The sequence below is a fragment of the Bidens hawaiensis genome, unplaced genomic scaffold (assembly GCF_021521415.1).
Source record: "Bidens hawaiensis isolate Kalapana, Puna unplaced genomic scaffold, B.hawaiensis_p1.1 tig00005195_1, whole genome shotgun sequence".
Lineage (NCBI taxonomy): Eukaryota > Viridiplantae > Streptophyta > Magnoliopsida > Asterales > Asteraceae > Bidens > Bidens hawaiensis.
The window spans coordinates 1,137,501-1,159,266 of NW_027491335.1; the positions used below are offsets into that span (position 1 = coordinate 1,137,501).

The following is a 21,766-nucleotide window of genomic DNA, read 5'->3' on the forward strand; positions in this document are numbered from 1 at the left end:
GGGTAAGATGTAGACAACCTTACCTCTATCCCATAGGGATAGAGAGGCTGCTTCCGGTGAGACCGCCGACTCGATAGTAGTTTTGCATCAAGCCTTGGACATAAGGCACATAGCACTCAATCATCGGGACACCGGCTGATTGGTGCATGTGCCCTTGTCTTTCGGCTATCAACGCCACCACATGATGCCTGATTAACCTTCCGCCACTTTTAACGTTATTTTCACGAGATTAGTAAAATAACGTCAAAATTAGTGCAATTTTACTTTTGCCCACCAGAGGGTTCACACATATATACATTATATGCGCGCACCGCAAGCAGGGTGTATATTCTTGTCATCAGTGGATATTATTTAGAGAAACTTTTCAGATCCAGATGCACATGTTTGTGATCTATGAGATCACTTCAATAGGTAATATAGTGGCACTTTGTGTACATATATAAAACAAGTAGATAGTTTTAAAAAGGGGGCATTCCGAGAATCGAACTCGACCTCTTGCACCCAAAGTGAGAATCATACCACTAGACCAAATGCCCATTTGCTTTCTATGTATGGCTTTATTTTGTATCAGTGTGATTGAAGTATTTGAGACCATGTTGTGCTTACATGTATAATTTTCCATTTAATGATTTATATTCTTGTTTAGAATCACTGCATTTAACAGTTGGTAAATTGATGCTAAAATCCCTGAAGCAAGAAGTTTCTAGTGTTTAATCCTGATTTGGTCTGTTAAAAACTTAAACAAGCATCTTATCGTCTTCCAGATTTGGTCTGTTATGCAGGTTCAGTAATTGCTTCAGCTTGACATGTTGGTTTTGTTTGCTTATTCCGGTAATGCTTCAATTGGTACACACAAGAAATAGGCCTCTTCTATCCATATAAAGGACACACTGAGCATTAATATCCTCCTCTATCAGAATTTTTGTTGTTGGTTCGTGTATAGTATTAGGTGATACCCGACCCGACTACCCAAAATATACTTAGCTTTTGTTTTTCTTTTTTCTTTTTTCTTTCTACTTGGGTAATACTGTAGTAGAGTGTGATTTATCAAATTTTGAATTTGTTGTAGTTTAAAACTTTTCCTATAAACTTTCCTATGCTTACTTATTCTGGTAATGTAGTTGCCAACTTTTCTCCAACTTGGGGCCTAAGAATCATGGCAAAAAAATAATGGAGTTACATTTGCCTAGTCTGGTGGTGAAGGGCTGAAGGTACATATTCTTGTCATCATCATCGTACTCAGTATATCCCACCAATAGCAATGCTATGGTAGGGTCTGAGGAGGGTAAGATGTAGACAACCTTACCTCTATCCCATAGGGATAGAGAGGCTGCTTCCGGTGAGACCGCCGACTCGATAGTAGTTTTGCATCAAGCCTTGGACATAAGGCACATAGCACTCAATCATCGGGACACCGGCTGATTGGTGCATGTGCCCTTGTCTTTCGGCTATCAACGCCACCACATGATGCCTGATTAACCTTCCGCCACTTTTAACGTTATTTTCACGAGATTAGTAAAATAACGTCAAAATTAGTGCAATTTTACTTTTGCCCACCAGAGGGTTCACACATATATACATTATATGCGCGCACCGCAGGCAGGGCGTATATTCTTGTCATCAGTGGATATTATTTAGAGAATCTTTTCAGATCCAGATGCACATGTTTGTGATCTATGAGATCACTTCAATAGGTAATATAGTGGCACTTTGTGTACATATATAAAACAAGTAGATAGTTTTAAAAAGGGGGCATTCCGAGAATCGAACTCGACCTCTTGCACCCAAAGTGAGAATCATACCACTAGACCAAATGCCCATTTGCTTTCTATGTATGGCTTTATTTTGTATCAGTGTGATTGAAGTATTTGAGACCATGTTGTGCTTACATGTATAATTTTCCATTTAATGATTTATATTCTTGTTTAGAATCACTGCATTTAACAGTTGGTAAATTGATGCTAAAATCTCTGAAGCAAGAAGTTTCTAGTGTTTAATCCTGATTTGGTCTGTTAAAAACTTAAACAAGCATCTTATCGTCTTCCAGATTTGGTCTGTTATGCAGGTTCAGTAATTGCTTCAGCTTGACATGTTGGTTTTGTTTGCTTATTCTGGTAATGCTTCAATTGGTACACACAAGAAATAGGCCTCTTCTATCCATATAAAGGACACACTGAGCATTAATATCCTCCTCTATCATAATTTTTGTTGTTGGTTCGTGTATAGTATTAGGTGATACCCGACCCGACTACCCAAAATATACTTAGCTTCTGTTTTTCTTTTTTCTTTCTACTTGGGTAATACTGTAGTAGAGTGTGATTTATCAAATTTTGAATTTGTTGTAGTTTAAAACTTTTCCTATAAACTTACATTCAAGGGGAACTTTTTGGTAAATGAAATGGTAAAGGATTGGGGATTAAATGGCGATAACTCGAGTTTTAAGTGATTGCTGCATTTGATATCTGTTGATTGATAGCCGTTGTATGTGCTATTACGGACCGATAAGTAATAAGATAAATGGTTGAGTCTGTACATCCTATGTTAGAAAACGAAAGTGTAGACTCGTTTTAGTATGTGTTTTAGGGTGTGCCAGGTGGACAATGGTGTGTCGTACGGGCTATATGACAAGGGCATGTACTTCCTATGTTAGAAAACAACATATTTGGTTTTAAAGGTCTTTAACGTTAAAAGTTATAGATGTTTTGAAATTGATTTAAAGTCTTCTGTTGTGTAAAGAATGATGAAATGGTTTAAAAGTTTTCCGTTGTGTATGTGGTGTAAATCCAACATTGGCAAAGAGGATTTTAAAGTGGTTGCTAATTTGTTTTAAGTGCTTGAAATTGCTAACACTTTACTTGGTTGCTGGAGTAATGGACTGAAAGACTAAGATAAGTCAAGGGACTATTAGAGTAACATTGGAGGCACTTGGAGTTTGGTATAATAAAGCTAGAATTGGTTATGCACGTGCAGTTGAATTTCCTATTCTTTAGTTAGTTTCTTAGTTTGTTATTGCTTTTTGTTATTTCCTATTTTCTAGCAATTAGTTGGTAGTTAACGTTTCTTTGCTTTTGTATTTATAGCATATGGCTTTATCAATGGAATTAAGATTTTCGTTCAGTAAATTGCTTCTTTGATATCCAATACAATAATTGGTATCAGAGCGAAAGTCCTATTCGTGAGATTGAGAGTTCCGCAAATATGAGTGACGAAAAAAATGAAAATACCGGTGTTCGACGGTCACTACGAACACTGGAGTGAGATGAGGAGAACTTGCTGTGTGCAAAACAAGTGTGGAACTTAATCGAGCCTGGAATTGTCGAGCCAGCAATCGGGATTGCTCAAAGTGAAGCCCAGATAAAGAGATTAGAAGATCTTAGAATGAAAGACCTGCAGGTGAAACTATTTGTTTGAAGCCATCGACAGGGTGACTTTCGAACAGATCCTTGATCGTAGCACCTCCAAAGCCATCTGGGAATCGATGAAAAAAGGTATGCTGGGAATGAATGTGTGAAAAGGTCTATGTTACAAAAGTTGAGACGAGACTTTGAAGTGTTGGAGATGAAGAATAACGAAACCATACAGGAATATTTCAGTAAGGTTTTATCCATTGCAAACCGGATGAGGAGTAATGGGGAAGTAATGGAAGACGTAAAGGTTGTCGAAAAGATCCTGAGAACGTTAAGTGAGAAGTATACTTACGTAGTAGTTTCGATTGAAGAATCGAAAAATGTGGAAGAGATGACCGTAGACGAGTTGCAGAGTAGTCTAGTGGTTCACGAACAAAAGTTCAAGAGAGGTGAAAAAGATTAAGAACAAGCCTTTAAAATGGAAGATGGTGAAAGCTTGATCGGTCGTGGTCGCGGAAGAGGCAGATCTAGTCCACGAGGTAGGGGACGTGGACGTGGAAGGGGTTCTTTCAATAAAGAAACGATGGAATGCTACAGGTGTCATAAGTTGGGACATTTCTCTTATGAATGTCCCGGCTCCAAAGAAGCTAATTTCGCAGGTTTCGATGAGGGTGAAGAAGTGATATTGATGGTTAAGACCAAAAAGGGTGAAGAAACCAAAAACTGCATTTGGTTTTTAGATTCGGGCTGCTCGAATCATATGTGTGGAATAAGGGAAAGGTTCATGAATATGGATAACTCATTCTCCACCACTATTAAGTTGGGAAACAACATAAGGATGGCTGTGTCTGGAAAAGGAAGTATTCGAATGGTGATTAATGGAGGGGTGTTCATTGTAAACGATGTGTACTATGTTCCCGATTTGAAAAATTGTTTGTTAAGTATTGGGCAACTTCAACAAAAGGGGCTATCTTTTTTTATTCAGTCGGATACATGTAAGGTGTATCACCCAGAAAAGGGGTATTTATTTCAAAGCCGAATGAGCTCCAACCGAATGTTTCCTTTGTATGAAGAAACTAGAGGGTCGGGTTCAAATCAAAGGGGTGACGGATGCAACTATGTAGCCGATGAAGATATTGCAAGGTTATGGCACGAACGTATGGGTCATTTAAGCAAAACGGGGATGGGAAATCTGCAACGAACAGCAATGGTGAGGGATCTTCCACAGTTTCGGGTGGATGACTCAGTTTGTGGAAAGTGTTTGATTGGAAAACAAACAAGAGAGGCGATCCCGAAGAAAAGTAAATGGCGTGCAACCGAACTTTTGGAGTTGATTCACTCAGATGTATGTGGGCCAATCACACCTCAATCCAACACGGGAAAAAGGTACCTGTTAAGTTTTATCGATGATTATAGCCGAAAGGGTTGGGTGTATTTATTGTCTGAAAAGTCGCAAGTTTTAGAGAAGTTTAAGGAGTTTAAGAGTAAAGTTGAAGTTGAAAGTGGTAGAGTTATTAAATGTTTAAGGAGTGATAGAGGTGGAGAATACTTGTCAAAAGAATTTGATAACTTTGCTAAAGAATGTGGTATTAAAAGGCAGTTAACTACACGGTTCACGCCACAACAAAATGGTGTGGCGGAACGTAAAAACCGAACTGTGATAGGTATGCTAATCACTCTCTTAGCAGCCAAAAACATGCCTAAAATTTTCTGGGCCGAGGCAGCCGTGTGGTGTTTTGATGTGCTTAATAGAAGCCCAAGTCGAGCCTTATTAAATAAAACACCGGAAGAAGCTTGGAGTGGAATAGGCCATCAGTTGATCATTTTAGAATTTGGGGGTGTTTGGGCCATGTTCACATACCAAAGAAGAAACGCATAAAGCTCGATGACAGAAGCTTTGTGTGTATTCTCATGGGTGTGAGCGAGGAATCCAAGGCTTATAGGCTTGTGGATCCTAAGACAATGAAGATCGTGGTTAGTAGAGATGTAGTTTTCGAAGAAAATAAAGAATGGGACTGGGGAAATACAAAGGAGAGAAAGGAGGATGTTGAGGCAATATATTGGGGAAATTATAATATTGGTGAAGAGTATGATAATGGGGAATTGGATGTAGAGGAAGCCGAAGATGATGTAGGAATTTAGATACGGGTAATGTTCCAAGTACAAGTAATGTTGTTGCCAGGGAGGGTAGAGAAAGAAGACCCCCGAGATACTTGGAAGATTATGTGACAGGTGATGATCTAACGGATGTAGAAGAAGCGAATGTGATTGAAGATGTTGTTGATCAAGATCCGATTAAGTATGACGAAGCGGTGAAAGATGAAAAATGGAGAATGACCATGGATGTCGAGATAGAAGAGATAGAACGAAATGAAACTTGGTCATTGGTTGAGTTACCTGATGATGCCAAATGTATTGGTGTAAAATGGGTGTTCAAAACAAAGTTGAATGAGAAAGGAGAGATCGACAAACATAAGGCAAGATTGGTAGCACGGGGTTACGGGCAAGAGTATGGTGTTGATTATTTAGAAATCTATGCTCTGGTGGCAAGGATGGATACCATACGAATGATGATAGCAATCGCGGCTCAAAGAGGTTGGAACTTATACCAGATGGACGTAAAATCGGCCTTTTTGCATGGAAAGCTTGATGAAGAAGTTTACGTTCAACAAACGATGGGATATGTGGTTAAAGGGGAAGAGATGAAAGTGTATAAATTGAAGAAAGCGTTGTATGGGTTAAAGCAAGCTCCGAGAGCTTGGTTTAACCGAATTGAGAAGTATTTTGTTGATGAAGGTTTTAAAAGAAGCAAATCGGAGCACACGCTATTTTTTAAAGAATCCGAAGGGAAGGTGCTATATGTGAACGTGTATGTAGATGATTTAATCTATATGGGTAATGATGAGAAGATGTTAATTAAGTTTAAGAACTCAATGAAGAATGAGTTTGAGATGAGTGATTTGGGGAAGATGAGTTATTTTCTTTGAATAGAAGTGGTGCAAACTGTTGCCGGTATTCATATTTCTCAACGAAAGTATGCATTGGAGGTCTTATCTCGGTTCAATATGGGAGAATGTAATGCTGTCATTAATCCGATGGTACCGGGAAGCAAGTTGAGTCAAGAAGAAGGCGAGCCCGTAGATGAGATTTTGTTCAGACAAGTGGTTGGAAGCTTAATGTATATTACAACTACCAGGCCTGATCTGCAGTTCGCGGTGAGTTTTATTAGTCGTTTTATGTCCAAACCTACAGACAAACATATGGCAGCGGCTAAAAGAATAATGAGGTATATAATGGGCATAGTTGATTACGGTATTTGGTATAAAAGAGGAGGAAAGGGTGAGCTGAAAGTATACAACGATAGTGATTTTGCGGGTGACCAGGATGATCGAAAAAGTACTTCGGGTTACTTAGTTATGTGGGATGGAGCTGCTGTGGCATGGTCTTCAAAGAAACAAAGTGTCATTGCGTTGTCGTCAACCGAAGCGAAGTATGTAGCAGCAGCGATGTGTGCATGCCAAGTGATGTGGATAAGAGATTTAATGGAAGAACTTGGAGTTGAAGTGCAAGAAAAAACGAGCATCAAATGTGATAATACTTCGGCCATTAAGTTATCTAAAAATCCGGTGTTTCATGGTAGATGTAAACATATAGGGGTACGGTTTCATTTTCTCAGGGATTTGGTTAAGGAAGGAAAGATTGAGATGGAATTTTGTGGTACTAATTATCAAGTGGCAGATATTTTTACCAAAGCTCTTAAAAGAGATGTGTTTCTGAAGCTGAGGGAAGAGTTGGGAATGTGCTCTCTCAAAGGCAAACAAAACATGAAAACCCAGTCTTGTTTGAGGGAGGGATTGAAAGACTAAGATAAGTCAAGGGACTATTAGAGTAACATTGGAGGCACTTGGAGTTTGGTATAATAAAGCTAGAATTGGTCATGCACGTGCAGTTGAATTTCCTATTCTTTAGCTAGTTTCTTAGTTTGTTATTGCCTTTTGTTATTTCCTATTTTCTAGCAATTAGTTGGTAGTTAACTTTTCTTTGCTTTTGTATTTATAGCCTATGGCTCTATCAATGGAATTAAGATTTTCATTCAGTAAATTGCTTCTTTGATATCCAATACAATATGGACTTGATTTACAAAAAATAGTTTTTGGTTATTATATATATATATTAAAAACCAATTTTTTTGTTAGTTTGTATAACTTATTATTCATGAAATGCTTCATTCTCAGCCACATTTATCTTTACTTCTCTTTTCTCAGCCACACATCACAAATGTAAGTATCATATATTCGTATACTCATACGAAATCTCTTTCATTCATCTTCATCTTATTTGTTACTCTTCTCTCTGTCTTTCATTGGTTTATAAGAATTAATAATATTATTGGCTTTACAAGATCATTTTCTTTAATGTGTTAGTTAGTTTATAATGATTTTGTATCTCTAAAGCTTTAAAATCTTAATCCAACCAAATAAGGTTTCCCTTTTTAGGTGTGACAAACCATTGAAAGTTTCGGGATTTTAAAATCTTAATTACTAACTTATAAAGACGAATGAATTTTGAAATGTGTCACATATATCTGACGAATTTAATAAATGAGCAGCGAAATAGATATCAAAAGCGTTTGTAGTCCAACGGTTAGGATAATTGCCTTCCAAGCAATAGACCCGGGTTCGACTCCCGGCAAACGCATCTTTTTTATGCCTTAATTATTTCATTCCAACATTATTATTTAACCGCTAAAATAACAACTTGAATATTTTCGTTTGGCGCGAAATTATGAAATACAAATGTCAAAACGATTCCAGTTTTGCCTGTTTGCTGCATTACGACTTGGCCTCTTCAAAGTTCAAACCATCCGCAGACAAACGCCTTTTAGTTATCCTGCTACAAGACAATACAATACAATCGGACGGCTATCGATGATGTTACAGGTTACAATCACAATCACTTCTTCTTCTTCTTCTTCTTCTTCATGTTTTTCTGCTTGCTTAATTAATTTCGAATGCTTCAGCAAAATTAGGTGTTTGCTGATTTGAAAGGAGTACAGAGTACATATGCTGTATGTTCATTCTCTAGATTTAATTGCTAATCATTATCATCATCATCATTCATGTTTATTAGCAGTTTAGCACAAACTCACTTAGGTTTCTATTTCTATGAAATTAGTTCACAATCTGTTATGTGTGATTTGATATAATAATATGCATATGTGCTTGGTTGTCTTTAATAGGATATAATTCAGAAAGGGGTGGCGGCGCAGCTTGTTGCCCGCCTACCTGCTATGTTGATGTAATATCTATGTTTCTATATATTATAAAACAGTTATATTTAAAAAAATTTCTAGGAACATTTGCAAGGATGTTGTTAAATTTAGAAATGTATGATTACTAAAATGATTAAAACAATCTCATCGACTCAGAATAATTTAAAACTCATTTACTTTCCATTCATTAAAAGGTAGTAGTGTTTACATCGATCGATACAGAAGGCAAACGGGCAACAAGCTGGGCCGTTAGCTCTTTTTGGATAGCAAAACTAAGTCGCTTAAAAATAACATTCATAGATTGTGGCTTCCTAGCGCCTTTAGACCGTGGAGCTACTTAGTCATGCCCAACGGGTTATGAATGGTAATGTTAGGAATCCACGGTATATCATTATTATTATATTGAACTTGGGACCTCTCACACCCTAAGCGAGAATCATACCACTAGACCAAATGCCCACTTGTTTATACCATCATTCTTTACTGAATTTACAGTCACTTAGTTGGTGCAGTTGATTAAAAAAAGATTCCATCAATGTAATAACTGCTATCACCAAATGCCCATTCAATGCAGCTGACAGTTTAACTTTGTTTATATCCTTTAAATTGTAAATGTACCCACTTTTGCATATTCTTATTTGGAATAAGTGCATTTAACCGTTAGTAGCATGAGGCTACAGTCTCTGATACAGGAGGGTCTTGGCTCTTTTTTCCTTTAAATTGCTACGCGACCTTTAAAAACTAAGATCAGTGTATTGCTACCAACATTAAGTGCAATGGTTTAGTTGTCTCAAACCATAGTTATTAAAAGCGGTGCACCTTGGCGCCTAGGCGATTGTTTAGGGCGAGTCGATGTTATAGCGACTTCCTTGACTGAAGGTGCAATTTTAGGAAAAAAATCAGCAATTCAGAATTCTTTTTTATTTTTTACCTTGATTTTATTTAGTTTTCTTTGATTTAGCACTTAATCCATTTAAACAACTTACCTAAATTCAGCAAATTAATAAAATTAACTCCAATCTCTCTTATTATAATGAACACATTGCTTATGCAAATCACAAAGCAAGATCTTTAGGCTTTTGTTTTAGTATTTTTATTATTTTATGAAATTTTCATTTTCAAGTATGAACAATTTGGTTAATCTTTTGGCTTTTGTTTTAGTATGAAATTTTCACGCCCGGTTCCACGAAATGATTGAGAACTACGAAATATAGATTGCTGTTTTTGACAATGAATCTTGTCACATTTCCTAGCATATGGTTTTGGCATATACCATTAATGTAGTAGGTAGATTTGTTTCAAAAGTCTTCAGTTGACTTTAGTTCATATTTCTATCAGGATGCCATATTTTAATAAATATTAGCAATTAAGAGTTCATATAAAATGAGTTGATTTTGTCATAAAAAGGGGGCATTCCGAGAATCAAACTCAGGACCTCTCGCACCCAAAGCGAGAATCATACCACTAGACCAAATGCCCAATTGCTTTATGTGCCTGTTTTCTTATTTATATAGGAGTTTACTGACATTGCATTCTCCAAAGTATGCAAAAAGAGTGAATTGAGGTGGCTTTACTTTTAGTTTGACTTTTATGCTACAAATTCAGGTGTAGAATCACCGCTAAGTTTGCTTGTTTGAAATTTTCAAAGGTCATGCAGACATTTCAGATTCTGTGCAGAACTGCAGATGCTTATCAAAGTTGTTTGATTAAAAAATAAGATATGTATGCTTAAGTGATATACTTACATACATGCATACTTCATTAGAGACAGAAGCTTAAAAACTCTTTGGCAGCATAGTTAATTACTCGAAGAGTAGGAAGACCATGGGAAACCTCTTTACAAGCCTTGGTACAATAAATGGGAAGATTCATAATATACCAAAATTCTCTTATTATAAAGAAATCATGCACTCAACAAGCATATTATCTGGTTTTGATCTGTTCTGCAGATTTGATAACTGTTTTAGCTTGATATGTTGGTTTTATTATAAGATATATTTTATATTCTGACAATATTGAATTGTATATGAATAAGTATTTCATAATCCATATTTAGAACATTGTATTATGTTAATTATGATTGTATGATTTGTATCTCTAACCCTATATAAGGGGATGACTTTTACTGAATAATACATGAAATCATTGGTACCATAAACACTTTTAGGTTTATGTGTTGCTTATTCTGGTTGCCAACTTTTCACCAACTTGGTGCCTAAGAATTTGGCAAAAAGTAATGAAGTTACATGTCCTAATCCAGTGATGGGCATGCCAAGTTTATTTGTCAATACACAATAATAAGACAAAAACCAAACAACCCCATGAATGAAACGGCTAAAAACGAATAAAAAAGTTTTGGGGTATTCCAGGAACCGAACTCGGGACCTCTCGCACCCAAATGCCCACTTCTTTATGCCATTATAATTTACTGTATTTACAGTAACTTTGTTGGTGCAGTTGGTTGAAAACTTTTAAATGATTCCATCAACGTACACAATAAAAATAACTGAACGTCAATGATTCTTTTATCCTATTAAATGTTTTAAGTGTGACTGCTGTCAGACAATGAGTTGACTGTGGCTCACTTCATGCTGTACAGAAATTAATAGCCATGTTTAACTAGTTTTGATCTAAGCTTGTTGAAAGGATACAATCATACTCAATTATAATTTAATCAAGTCTTTATTGCAGTTAACAATTTAACTTTATTTATATTTTTAAACTAGACGGGTGCCCGCGCGTTTGTGGCGTATAAGATGAGATTCCTTTAAAATAAAATGGTTTTGTTTCTACAAGTTAGGGTTGTCATCTCTGTACTAGATTATCAAAAACAAAAAAAAGTGCTAAAATAAGTATACAATTGTAAAAGAAAAACGGGGCATTCCGAGAATCAAACTCGGGACCTCTCACACCCAAAGCAAGAATCATACCACTAGACCAAATGCCCACTTGTTTTCTTTATGTGCCTGTTTTAATTAGTAATCACTACGCTTGATATATGAGTTTACTGACATTATATTCTTCAAAGTAAGTAAAATGAGTGAATTGGAGGTGCTTTTAGTTTTAGTTTTGGACTTCTTTGCATTATACTCACTCAGATGTAGAATGTCTTCTAAGTTCAGTTGTTTAAATTTTGATGTTTACAAAGCTCATATGGAGGCATATCTATTCCTAATAGTGAAATATTTCATATTCTGGGCTAATGTTTAACTGACACAGATTATGCTTGTGTGCTTAAATCACCAATGTTGTTCAGTGCTTCAGGTAGTATATACACATATATACATACATCATTACAAACCTTGGTACAATCATTGCGATATATATAGTCTCTCTTTTAACACTAATACGTAAACACGAACACACACAATGGTTTTGGTCTCAAGGTTTATCTTGTAACTCCTTTCTTAAATGTTCAAAACTTTTTTTCTGTTATGGTAATAAAATAATAAGACACAAACGAAACAACACAATAATTAACTTCATTTTTAAAATTTTTTTAAAAAAAGAAAAAGACAACATTTTTAGGGGCATTCCGAGAATCAAACTCAGGACCTCTCGCACCCAAAGCGAGAATCATACCACCAGACCAAATGCCCATTTTAAATTAATAATGCATTTTGTTATAGATAGTGTGTTAAATATTATTATTTTATTTTTTCTAGTTATTTATGTAAATATATTTATACACAATTACGACCCTCTGTACAAGAGGAAAATCATAAGCTATGAAGTAACAATATTTTCTTGTAATTTTATTCTTTTTTCTAACAATCATCTAAATTCATTTTTTACTAATAGAGTAACAATCATCTAAATTTAATTAGCTACGAATATAGCAACATACATACATACATACATACTTCACATTGTATAAACATGGCCACATGGGGGACATATTAAAAGAATCAAATCCGAAAACAATTAAACCGACACCATTTGTTGCAATCAACAGTAGTCAAACCACCCTCGATTGATCCAAACTAACCTTGGCATTAAAAGTGAATTCATTACGCACCCGCCAAAGACTTCATAAAGCAATGAGATGAATAGAATGAATACTGTTTATGTACACTTTATCACTTACATTTTAAGTGAAATGCTCAAACAAAAAAACAACCGTTGTATGGTAATCAAAGGTGCGTAATGAACAAGAACGAAAAAAACAAACAATATGGCTAACACCCAATATTATTAATGATCAAGAAATCTGACTCAAAAACTTGATACAATGTCACTACCCTTTAGACACGGTATATATAAACTAACCTAAACGCGTTAGAGTATATTTAGAACAGAATAATATCAACGCAATAATTATCTCCATCTAAACCTTAAATAGATTTCCATAAAATAATTATCCATAAATAACCAGATTAACTTGCACACCAAGTTAATATCCTAGTCGTCCCACGCACCAAGTCACGGACCGACTCGGGAATTCCCAACAGTCACCCCCTGAATTTCCGAGTCGTGAATTTCTGAGTCGTACAAGGGAGATCTTTTAACTTTAACAAGGCTTGCATCTCCTTGAATTTAATCCGCGCGAGAGCAACCAAAAACCGTATCTTCTCGATTCGTGCTTCCGGGGCGAACACTTCATCATAATCAATCCCGGGTTGTTGCACGCATCCTTTCACCACAAGCCTCGCCTTGTGTTTGTTTATCGACTCGCCGGGATTCCGTTTTACCTTGAATACCCGTTTACTGATTGGTTTAACTTCGTTTGGTAACCCCGTCAAACTCCACGTTTTCTTTTTCTTGGCCCGTATCGCTTTCATCCACTCGGGTTTCGATTTCGCTTCATCAAAACTACTCAATTCATCATTCAATAACACTAGTAGTTCTTCGAGTTCTTCATTGGAATTTACCTTACTGCAGTTTGCGACGGGAATTCTGCTGCCAGCGACACTTTCATTGCTGCAGTTAGCGACAGTTTCATCGACAGAATCATTGCTGTTAGCGACTAAACTGCTGCTGTTTGCGACGGTTTCATCGTCGCTATTGCTGCAGTTTGTACCTGAAGCGTCGCTATTGCTGCTGTTAGTTTGGGTTGGGTTCGGTTTCACTCGTCCAGATCCGACGTCTATTGACCCGCAAACACCGGAGAACATACCTGGTAATTTTGCTTATAAACACGTTGGGTTGCCAATATTTAGTCGGATTTTATAAAGCATCTTGGAGTTCCTCGTTACCTTCATTAGTAACATTCCACTACTATCGTGCATCGTTAAGTAGTTACTCCTCATCCGAATATCACCACCCGACTCGGTTGCTTGACCCAAACTAATCACATTACATTGCAAATCCGGAATATAATAAATATTGGTAATCAATTTATGTTCTCCACTTTTACCTTTAAAAACAATCGAACCCTTCCCTTTGATCGGCACACACGAACCATCCCCGAACCTTACTCGTCCGTCTATTTGCTCGTTTAGTTCCGCAAAATATTCACGGTTTCCCGTCATATGGTTACTCGCACCATTATCTAAGTGCCACATGTCGGTCTCGCCCGAATCGGTATCGTACTTCGTCTGAATTACTTTATCTTCGTTAAGGTATACGGTTTCCCGAACACCTTCCATCATGAAAAACGAAGCATCTAAACCATTTGTTTTATTTTCTTCTGTTCGGTTTAGATTTACTTCATATTTCCGAAATCGGTCAGGGCACCTCGAGACAAAGTGCCCAAATTCATCGCACCTGTAGCATTTAATATGTGACAAATCTCGTTCCATACCTTTTCCTTTCTTATCATCTCGACCGCGTCCCCGTCCTCTTGAAGCATAGGATCCTCGACCTCGACCCCTGCTAACTGGTTCAGATTTGGTGAACATTAACCGACTTTGACTGCTCTTGGTTTGAAGATTGTCTTCTTTTATTCTCTCTTCATAGGCTTTTAATCGACCCACCACATCATCGAACCCAACCGTCTTTAAATCTAAAACTTGCTCAAGTGATGCCACAATATGAATAAAACGTCTCGAAAAACTCGTAAGGAACTTTTTTACCATCTTTTCTTCCGAGAATATCTCTCCGAGCGTGGCGGCTTTTGACGAGTAACTCGATAACGTGGCTGCATACTCATCAATCGTCCCTGTTTCATTCATCTTCAACCCGTCGAACTCTGACGTTAGGGTTTGGAGCTTCGCCTCCTTCACCCGTTCTGCACCTAGATGTCGGGTCTTTAACGCTTCCCACATCTCTTTCGCCGTGCGCAGATTACCCGCTTGTAAAATCTGTGCTTCAGGGATCGACTGAAAAATCAAAGCGATTGCAATATTGTTTAGTTTTGCATCGTCGTTACCCGGATCGATCGTGTCCCACACGCCATGCACATTCATCAGCACGCGCATGTGCATAGCCCAAACCGTGTAATTCGTTGTTGATAGTTTCGGACATTGAAACGAGTTCGGGTTCATTTCTTTTGCCTGTTGATCGCCCATCTTATGACTTGATTAAAACTGATTTCGTAAATCAATATTTTCTTGGAGCCTTTTCTTTTTTTTTCTTTTTTTTTTCAAATCGGAATACAAAAGATAAATAGCACCTTCCGGCCAATACTTAACTTGTGCAAAACAATTATTTTTTTGAAGCTTTGACTTTTGTAATACCTTTTCGTAATTCTCATAAAACCCAAGAAATCCACAGAATACGAAAACTACTCCCAACAAAAATAACCGATCGATGAACCTCCTCGTTCTTCTGATCCCCGCCGTTGAACTGGATAAGAATATGACTTGACCAAACCTCCTTGTCGATCACGACTTTGATCGATGTCTTGAGTCTTCGGTCTCCTCCTTATCGATCACCACCAAGAGCGTAACTGCTCTGATACCAATTATGGTAATCAAAGGTGCGTAATGAACAAGAACGAAGAAAACAAACACTATGGCTAACACCCAATATTATTAATGATCAAAAAATCTGACTCAAAAACTTGATACAATGTCCCTACCCTTTAAACACGGTATATATAAACTAACCTAAACGCGTTAGAGTATATTTAGAACATAATAATATCAACGCAATAATTATCTTCATCTAAACTTTAAATAGATTTTCCATAAAATAATTATCCATAAATAACCAGATTAACTTGCACGCCAAGTTAATATCCTAGTCGTCCCACGCACCAAGCCACGGGCCGACTCGGGAATTCCCAACACGTTGTCTTTAACTGATTGATGCAACGTGAGTACAAAAGTGTGTCCATTCATTTAACAACAATGAATCTAACTCAAGCACACCCGAGTATACTATACATCTGGCACATGAAACTACTCCTCGTCCTTTGTTACACGTTCACGTTAAAGCTTCCTGCATATTTTATAACTACGTTATAACCCGTGTACTACACGGGATTAGGTATCAAACATTTTAAAGTTAAGCATAATTTATAATAAATAAATAAATACAAATTAAATATAATAATGTTTCATTTGCAATTACATATTAATTTCATTCGAGACTTAAAAATAGTAGCCAAATATAGTTCTGTCCATAATGCAAAGCTCATATATACAACTGAACATGTGGCCATGGTATAAAGAAACAAAACAAAATCTTGAAAATTTTCTCGTTTGGGACGATAATGCCCGTATTGAGGCCACATTGCCGGTAAAATAATCACAAATTAGATATATATATATATATATATATATATATATATATATATATATATATAGGGCTTGTATCATTTAAGAACTCTAAAAAAGTTAAGAACTCTTAGGAACCCTTAACAACCAAACATTTTTAAAATTCTTTTATATATTAACATTATTTAATAGTAGTTTTATCATATTTTATAGACAGAATTACAAATTTTGTCCTTTAAAATAAGACGAATTACGGTTCGTGTCCTTTTCTAAGTTTCCTTGCAGGCGGTGTACTTTAAACTTTTTTTTCCTACAAGTTATGTCCTTTACGCTAACTGGGTTAGAAAAACTCAGTTAAATGCCCTCACGTGAGGCGCATGTGAGGGCATTTTTGTCTTTTCACCTGTACCTGCAACTTCTTCTTCCTCTTTCCCTATGTTTCTTTAATCTCCCTTTCCATCCACCACCAACACCCATGAACACCACCACCACCACCACCAAAAAACCACAACCATCCGATCTCCAACCGCCATCTCCGCAAACACCTCCGTATGGTTCCATCATCATCTTCATCTTCCCGTTGAAAACCCTAATTCATCTTCCCGGAGAACCCACAAACCCAGATTCAATAGTTAATCTATTAACAATTATTATTATTATTTATAATAATAATAATAATAATAATAAAATCAAAACATCTCCCTCCTTCTTCTTCTCCTATTATCTCCTATAATAAAAGCTTTCAACGGTATCGATTTGAAAACTATGTCGGAGCGATTACTGGGTCATCGTCTCCGTCGTCGATTGAAGATAATGACTGTACATTCGCAAAGAAGAAGAAGAAACAAACCCTAAACCTTCGGTTTCCGTTGGTCGGATTAGATCTCAGGCCGCCGGACGTTGTGTAGCTCCGAAGACCACGAGTTCTGTTGTCGTTTCCCCAAACCTAGCTACGATGTTTGGCTCACAAAAATAGCGTAAAGCACCTCCTGAACGAAGATCAGTGCATCGAAGCTTTTCCGGAAACGTGCCACTCGGATTCAGCCATAAACATTACAAACTATTATGACGGCGAGTTGGATCTGGAAGATGGATCTGGGTTTGTGTCTTCTCCGGTGAGTTTGACCGGAATCTGGGTTTATGGGTTCTCCGGCGAGTTGGATCTGGGTTTGTGGGTTCTAAGCAGTTTGGTGTTGCAGGGTGGTCGGGATAAGTGGTGGTCGGATCTAATGGTGGTCACAGAGATGGTGACACTTGTTGGTGGGGATAAGCGGTGGTGATGTTGGGTGTTGCAGACTTGCAGCCTTGCAGGTGGTGGCGGTGGTGATGGTGGCCGGGAGAGTGGTGATGAATCTGAGATGAGATGGAGACGGTGGCTGGTGGCGGAGCTATGGTGGCGGTGGTGATACCTTGGTGAAACCCTAGATTGTTAATCAAAGTGTGTGTTAATAGATACAGAAACAGAAGAAGAAGAAGAAGTTGCAGGGTAGGCAAAAAGACAAAACTACCCTCACATGCTTCTCACGTGATGGGATTTAACAGAGTTTTTCTAACCCAGTTAGTGTAAAGGACATAACTTGTAGGAAAAAAAAGTTTAAAGTACACCGCCTGCAAGGAAACTTAGAAAAGGACACGAACCGTAATTCGTCTTATTTTAAAGGACAAAATTTGTAATTCTGTCTATTTTATATAAAAAGTTTTGATTACATATGTTAATCATAAGTTTACATACGTGTAAAATTTATAACTAACAAATTTACATAGGTGTAAAAAAAAGCATAGATATGTATAAAAACTAATTTTCAAAATTGTAATTGTAAATATAGATATAGAAAAATGATAAAACTACACTCAATTAACATTGACATACAAAATTTTTTATAAAAAACGTTAGTTTTCAAGGGTTTCTTCAAGTTCTTAAATAATTTAACAGTTTTATAATGATACTCATCATATATATATATATATAAAAGATTTAATATACCATTATGTTAATTAGATTGAAATTACCTTCATAGCTCCTTTATCATAAACCAATTAGGGGTGTGCAAGATTAGAGCCGGCCCGAAAAAACCTGAATAACCGGACCGATTTTACACGAAACCGAACCAACCCTAAATTGCAATATAAAATCGGTCCATAGTTTCATTGCATTATCGGTTTCGGTCGGTTATCGGTCCCAACTACTCAAAAGCCAATGAAACCCGACAAAATGTAATCATTAATGTTTAATATGAAGCCGGACTTGAAAAATGAATGAAATGTAGTTTAATGTATCTTCAAAGTTTAAACTTCTAATCGGTGCATGTCTATACTCCAACTCCCAATAAGTCTAATAAAAACGTTTTTTATATTAGTAGTGTGGATTATACCATCACCATAAAAGAACATCATCAACCATCCTTCCATCATCACTCTCAGTAAAATATAAAAAAAAATGAACACTGGATATAGGGTGGTCAACAAAGAGTACACGAGTTTGACCATGGTGGATTCATGTGTGACGTGTGCTAAATAAAGGTCTTTTCATCGTGTTTTATGAGAAAAGAACAAAGCGTCTTAACCACCTCCACGAAGATTTGCAAAGCGTGAAGTCGCCGGAACTCAAGCATTGAACCATCTGATCTTGGTCACTCTATTGTACTGATAGTTTGGTCATGTAGTTCCTTCATCTTCATCAATAACTTATCGGTCTCGGTCTTTACCCGTTAGGAGACCTAACCGAAACCGAAATCAAGGAAGCCCGAAGTGCATATGTCGGTCTGATCATCGGTTCCAGTTTTTAAATTGTTTCGGTTCTCGGGTCGGGTCGGGTTAAACCCGGGTCGGTCCGGTTTCTTGTGTTTGCACACCCCTAAAACCAACATCCAGATGCTAATGTGGCTAAAACACTTTTGAGTGTTGAAAAACTTTCTAACAACTTTCACCTACAATAATGCATTAAGATACAAATAAATCAACAAACAAATTGGAAGAGAAATATATAAAATTAAATACTGAACACTTATAACAAATACCAGCTTGTTCAATTAGAACTGCACAGTCGAATAGGTTTCGTCTTGTTCGAAAACTTTCAAAAAATTTGTGCAGCTTTGTGGTTGCTTCCTACTTGGGACACCTTGATTCAAGATCATCAGGAACGTTATCAGAATCTTGGAGATTACAACTGATTATGTAATTCAGATTATTAAAATTCCTATTAAATAATAATCACCTCGTACCACCAGAATCACAACATGATAAATTAATACTAATGTTTACTTTCAAAGCGAGTTTCTTGAGCTTATTCATCGCTCTAAATTGCTTCATTCTGGATAATACAACACTATATCGACTTGTAATGCTTCTCCACCTTCTCTGAGGCACAAATGCTCTAGATAAACATATTTTAATTAAAAAACAAATATTAATCAGAAATGTAGATGCATAATTGCAAGACAATAACAAAAAATAAATCCAACAGTTTTCTTATAATTTGCATCCAAACTTACTTCTTTGGTCTATTTCCAAAGTTAATTTGTTGGCATTGAATATATGTTTTGTGACATAGTTTGTGAGGAACACCTTTGTAATGGCTTTGTAAAATCAACGTGGGCATATGCATAAAGTGATTTCAAATGGGAAGATTTATTCTGCAAAATAACATTGGAAAACAAATAATCTGTAATAGTTAACTTTCAAATAAAACGAATTTAGGAGGTTGTGTGCATATAGAACACACTTTTGGCTACTTTTGAGCCATTAGAAACAAACCATACCCCAAATCAACTTGTTCATTAGTTAACATGTTAAAATTGCCAACTCTAAAACATATTAGCCCGTTTACCTTATCAAAGAGTAACATAGTTGTCTCGGGCATCTGGAAAAAGCTCTTTGACAGCTAAACTTCTTATAAAATGGTATAACGCAAGGAAATCGCCACCAATATATGTTGCCAACAGTGCCAACTGCAAAATAGCTCAATAATTTACAATTTTTAACTCATAATTATAACAAATATAATATAGCAAACACCTGATTTTGAGGGTTTCCACTATAGGGCCAAACCATTGTTGCTTCTAAGTAGTAAGTAGCTGCAAGAACTCATATTTGAATATAAGTTTTTTTTTACAAAACTTCAGCCATGTCTTGAATATCGAATTTTTTTTACAAACTCCTCTGTACCAATACTCCCAATCCAGCCTTTTTATTTTCTCTGATGTGAACCCTAATCTAAAGTATACATAAAAAAATTGAAGGTGAATCAATGATGAAACAGTAATGACATAGTGGGCTATAATCAGAACTCAGATGGTGGTGATATTGTTAATCTTAGATAGAGATTATAAAAAGCTATAAGAGAAAATTACCGATTAATGGCATCATTGGCGTCCGATCCGGTAGTGTGGCGGTTATGAATTCACAACCGATAATTGATTCACTCATGATGTTATCAATTTCATAAAATAAAAACACAACCGCTTCCACCTCTACTGCTATTCCAGTAATTCCATCACCACAACCGGCGCTTCCAACTGCGTTGATGGAGAACACTAAAAACCTTAATTTTTGTTTGCACAGATAATGCCTAAAATTAAGATCCTAACTTGAATCACAAAGATAAATCACAATAACAGTAACTATATATATATATATATATATATATATATATATACCTAAATCGACCATAACCTAATCAATTTCAAATTATTGTACACAAAAACCCTTAATTACCTGCAATCACGAGACCTCTGGCTCCAAATCAAAATCACGCGAGGGAGATGACGATTGATCAGCGACAAATTAGAGTGAGGCTGTAGGAAGGAAGCTTGGAAGGATTGATGGGGTGTGAAAACGTGGGAGTTGAGGATTACAATGAAACCCTAATTTGGAACCGTCAATTTCCCAATTGTGGTGAAACCACGTGTCACCTTAACATGAAGTGAAAATAAAAGGCAGAGCTCATGTGATTAAGACACCTGTGTTGAAAAACCATGTTTTATTAGACCATGAGTAGTCATGAAGCTCCATTACCAGGGGTTATGCGTCACGTGGCGTCCGGTCAGAGTTATGGTTTTGTACAAAAACAGGTTGTAGTCATAACTCTCCACTACCAGGGGTTATGCGCCACGTGGCGCCCAGTCGCTATTAATTTTATTTGTTTTTTTAAATTATAAATCATTTAAATAATTAAATATATAATTAAAAAACTACATTAATATTAAAAAAATACCAAACCCAAATCAGATCTTCTTCCATTTCATTCCAAAACCAAATCTGAAACCTCCTTCTTCGCCTGTTTGTTATCCACCAACACACCAACCCAAGACACCTCCTCCTCCTTCGCAGCCGCCGCCTCCGCCGCCGCAAGCTCGAAGCCAAATCAGAAAACAAGGTCTCCTTCCAACACCTCCTCCTCCTCCGCAGCCGCTGCCGGAGTTACTCACCGGCGGTGAACAGTAACCCATCTCCATCTCCAAAGGTAACCCCAACGGATAGTTTTTTGATATTTGAGCCAGATCTAGCGTTTTATACAAAACGTTTGGAAAAATAAAATTACATAACGC

The 21,766-nt window shown here is 36.7% G+C and overlaps 1 protein-coding gene and 2 non-coding genes across 3 annotated transcripts; 1 reads left to right on the plus strand and 2 right to left on the minus strand.

Annotated features, from left to right (window-relative positions):
• Nucleotides 1-7,973: 7,973 nt before the first annotated feature.
• Nucleotides 7,974-8,045, plus strand: TRNAG-UCC (transfer RNA glycine (anticodon UCC)). Its single transcript has one exon. It is a non-coding gene; the product is annotated as a tRNA-Gly (tRNA).
• A 1,981-nt stretch (nt 8,046-10,026) lies between these two features.
• On the minus strand, nt 10,027-10,098 carry TRNAP-UGG (transfer RNA proline (anticodon UGG)). The gene has a single exon. It is a non-coding gene; the product is annotated as a tRNA-Pro (tRNA).
• A 3,650-nt stretch (nt 10,099-13,748) lies between these two features.
• Nucleotides 13,749-15,068, minus strand: LOC143629373 (uncharacterized). The gene has a single exon (XM_077098665.1). The coding sequence runs from the start codon at nt 15,066-15,068 to the stop codon at nt 13,749-13,751; it is 1,320 nt and encodes a 439-aa protein (XP_076954780.1).
• Nucleotides 15,069-21,766: the final 6,698 nt, after the last annotated feature.

Coding starts and splice junctions, on each gene's coding strand:
- LOC143629373 (XM_077098665.1), bottom strand. CDS start 15,068: ATGGGCGATCAACAGGCAAAAGAAATGAACCCGAACTCGTTTCAATGT.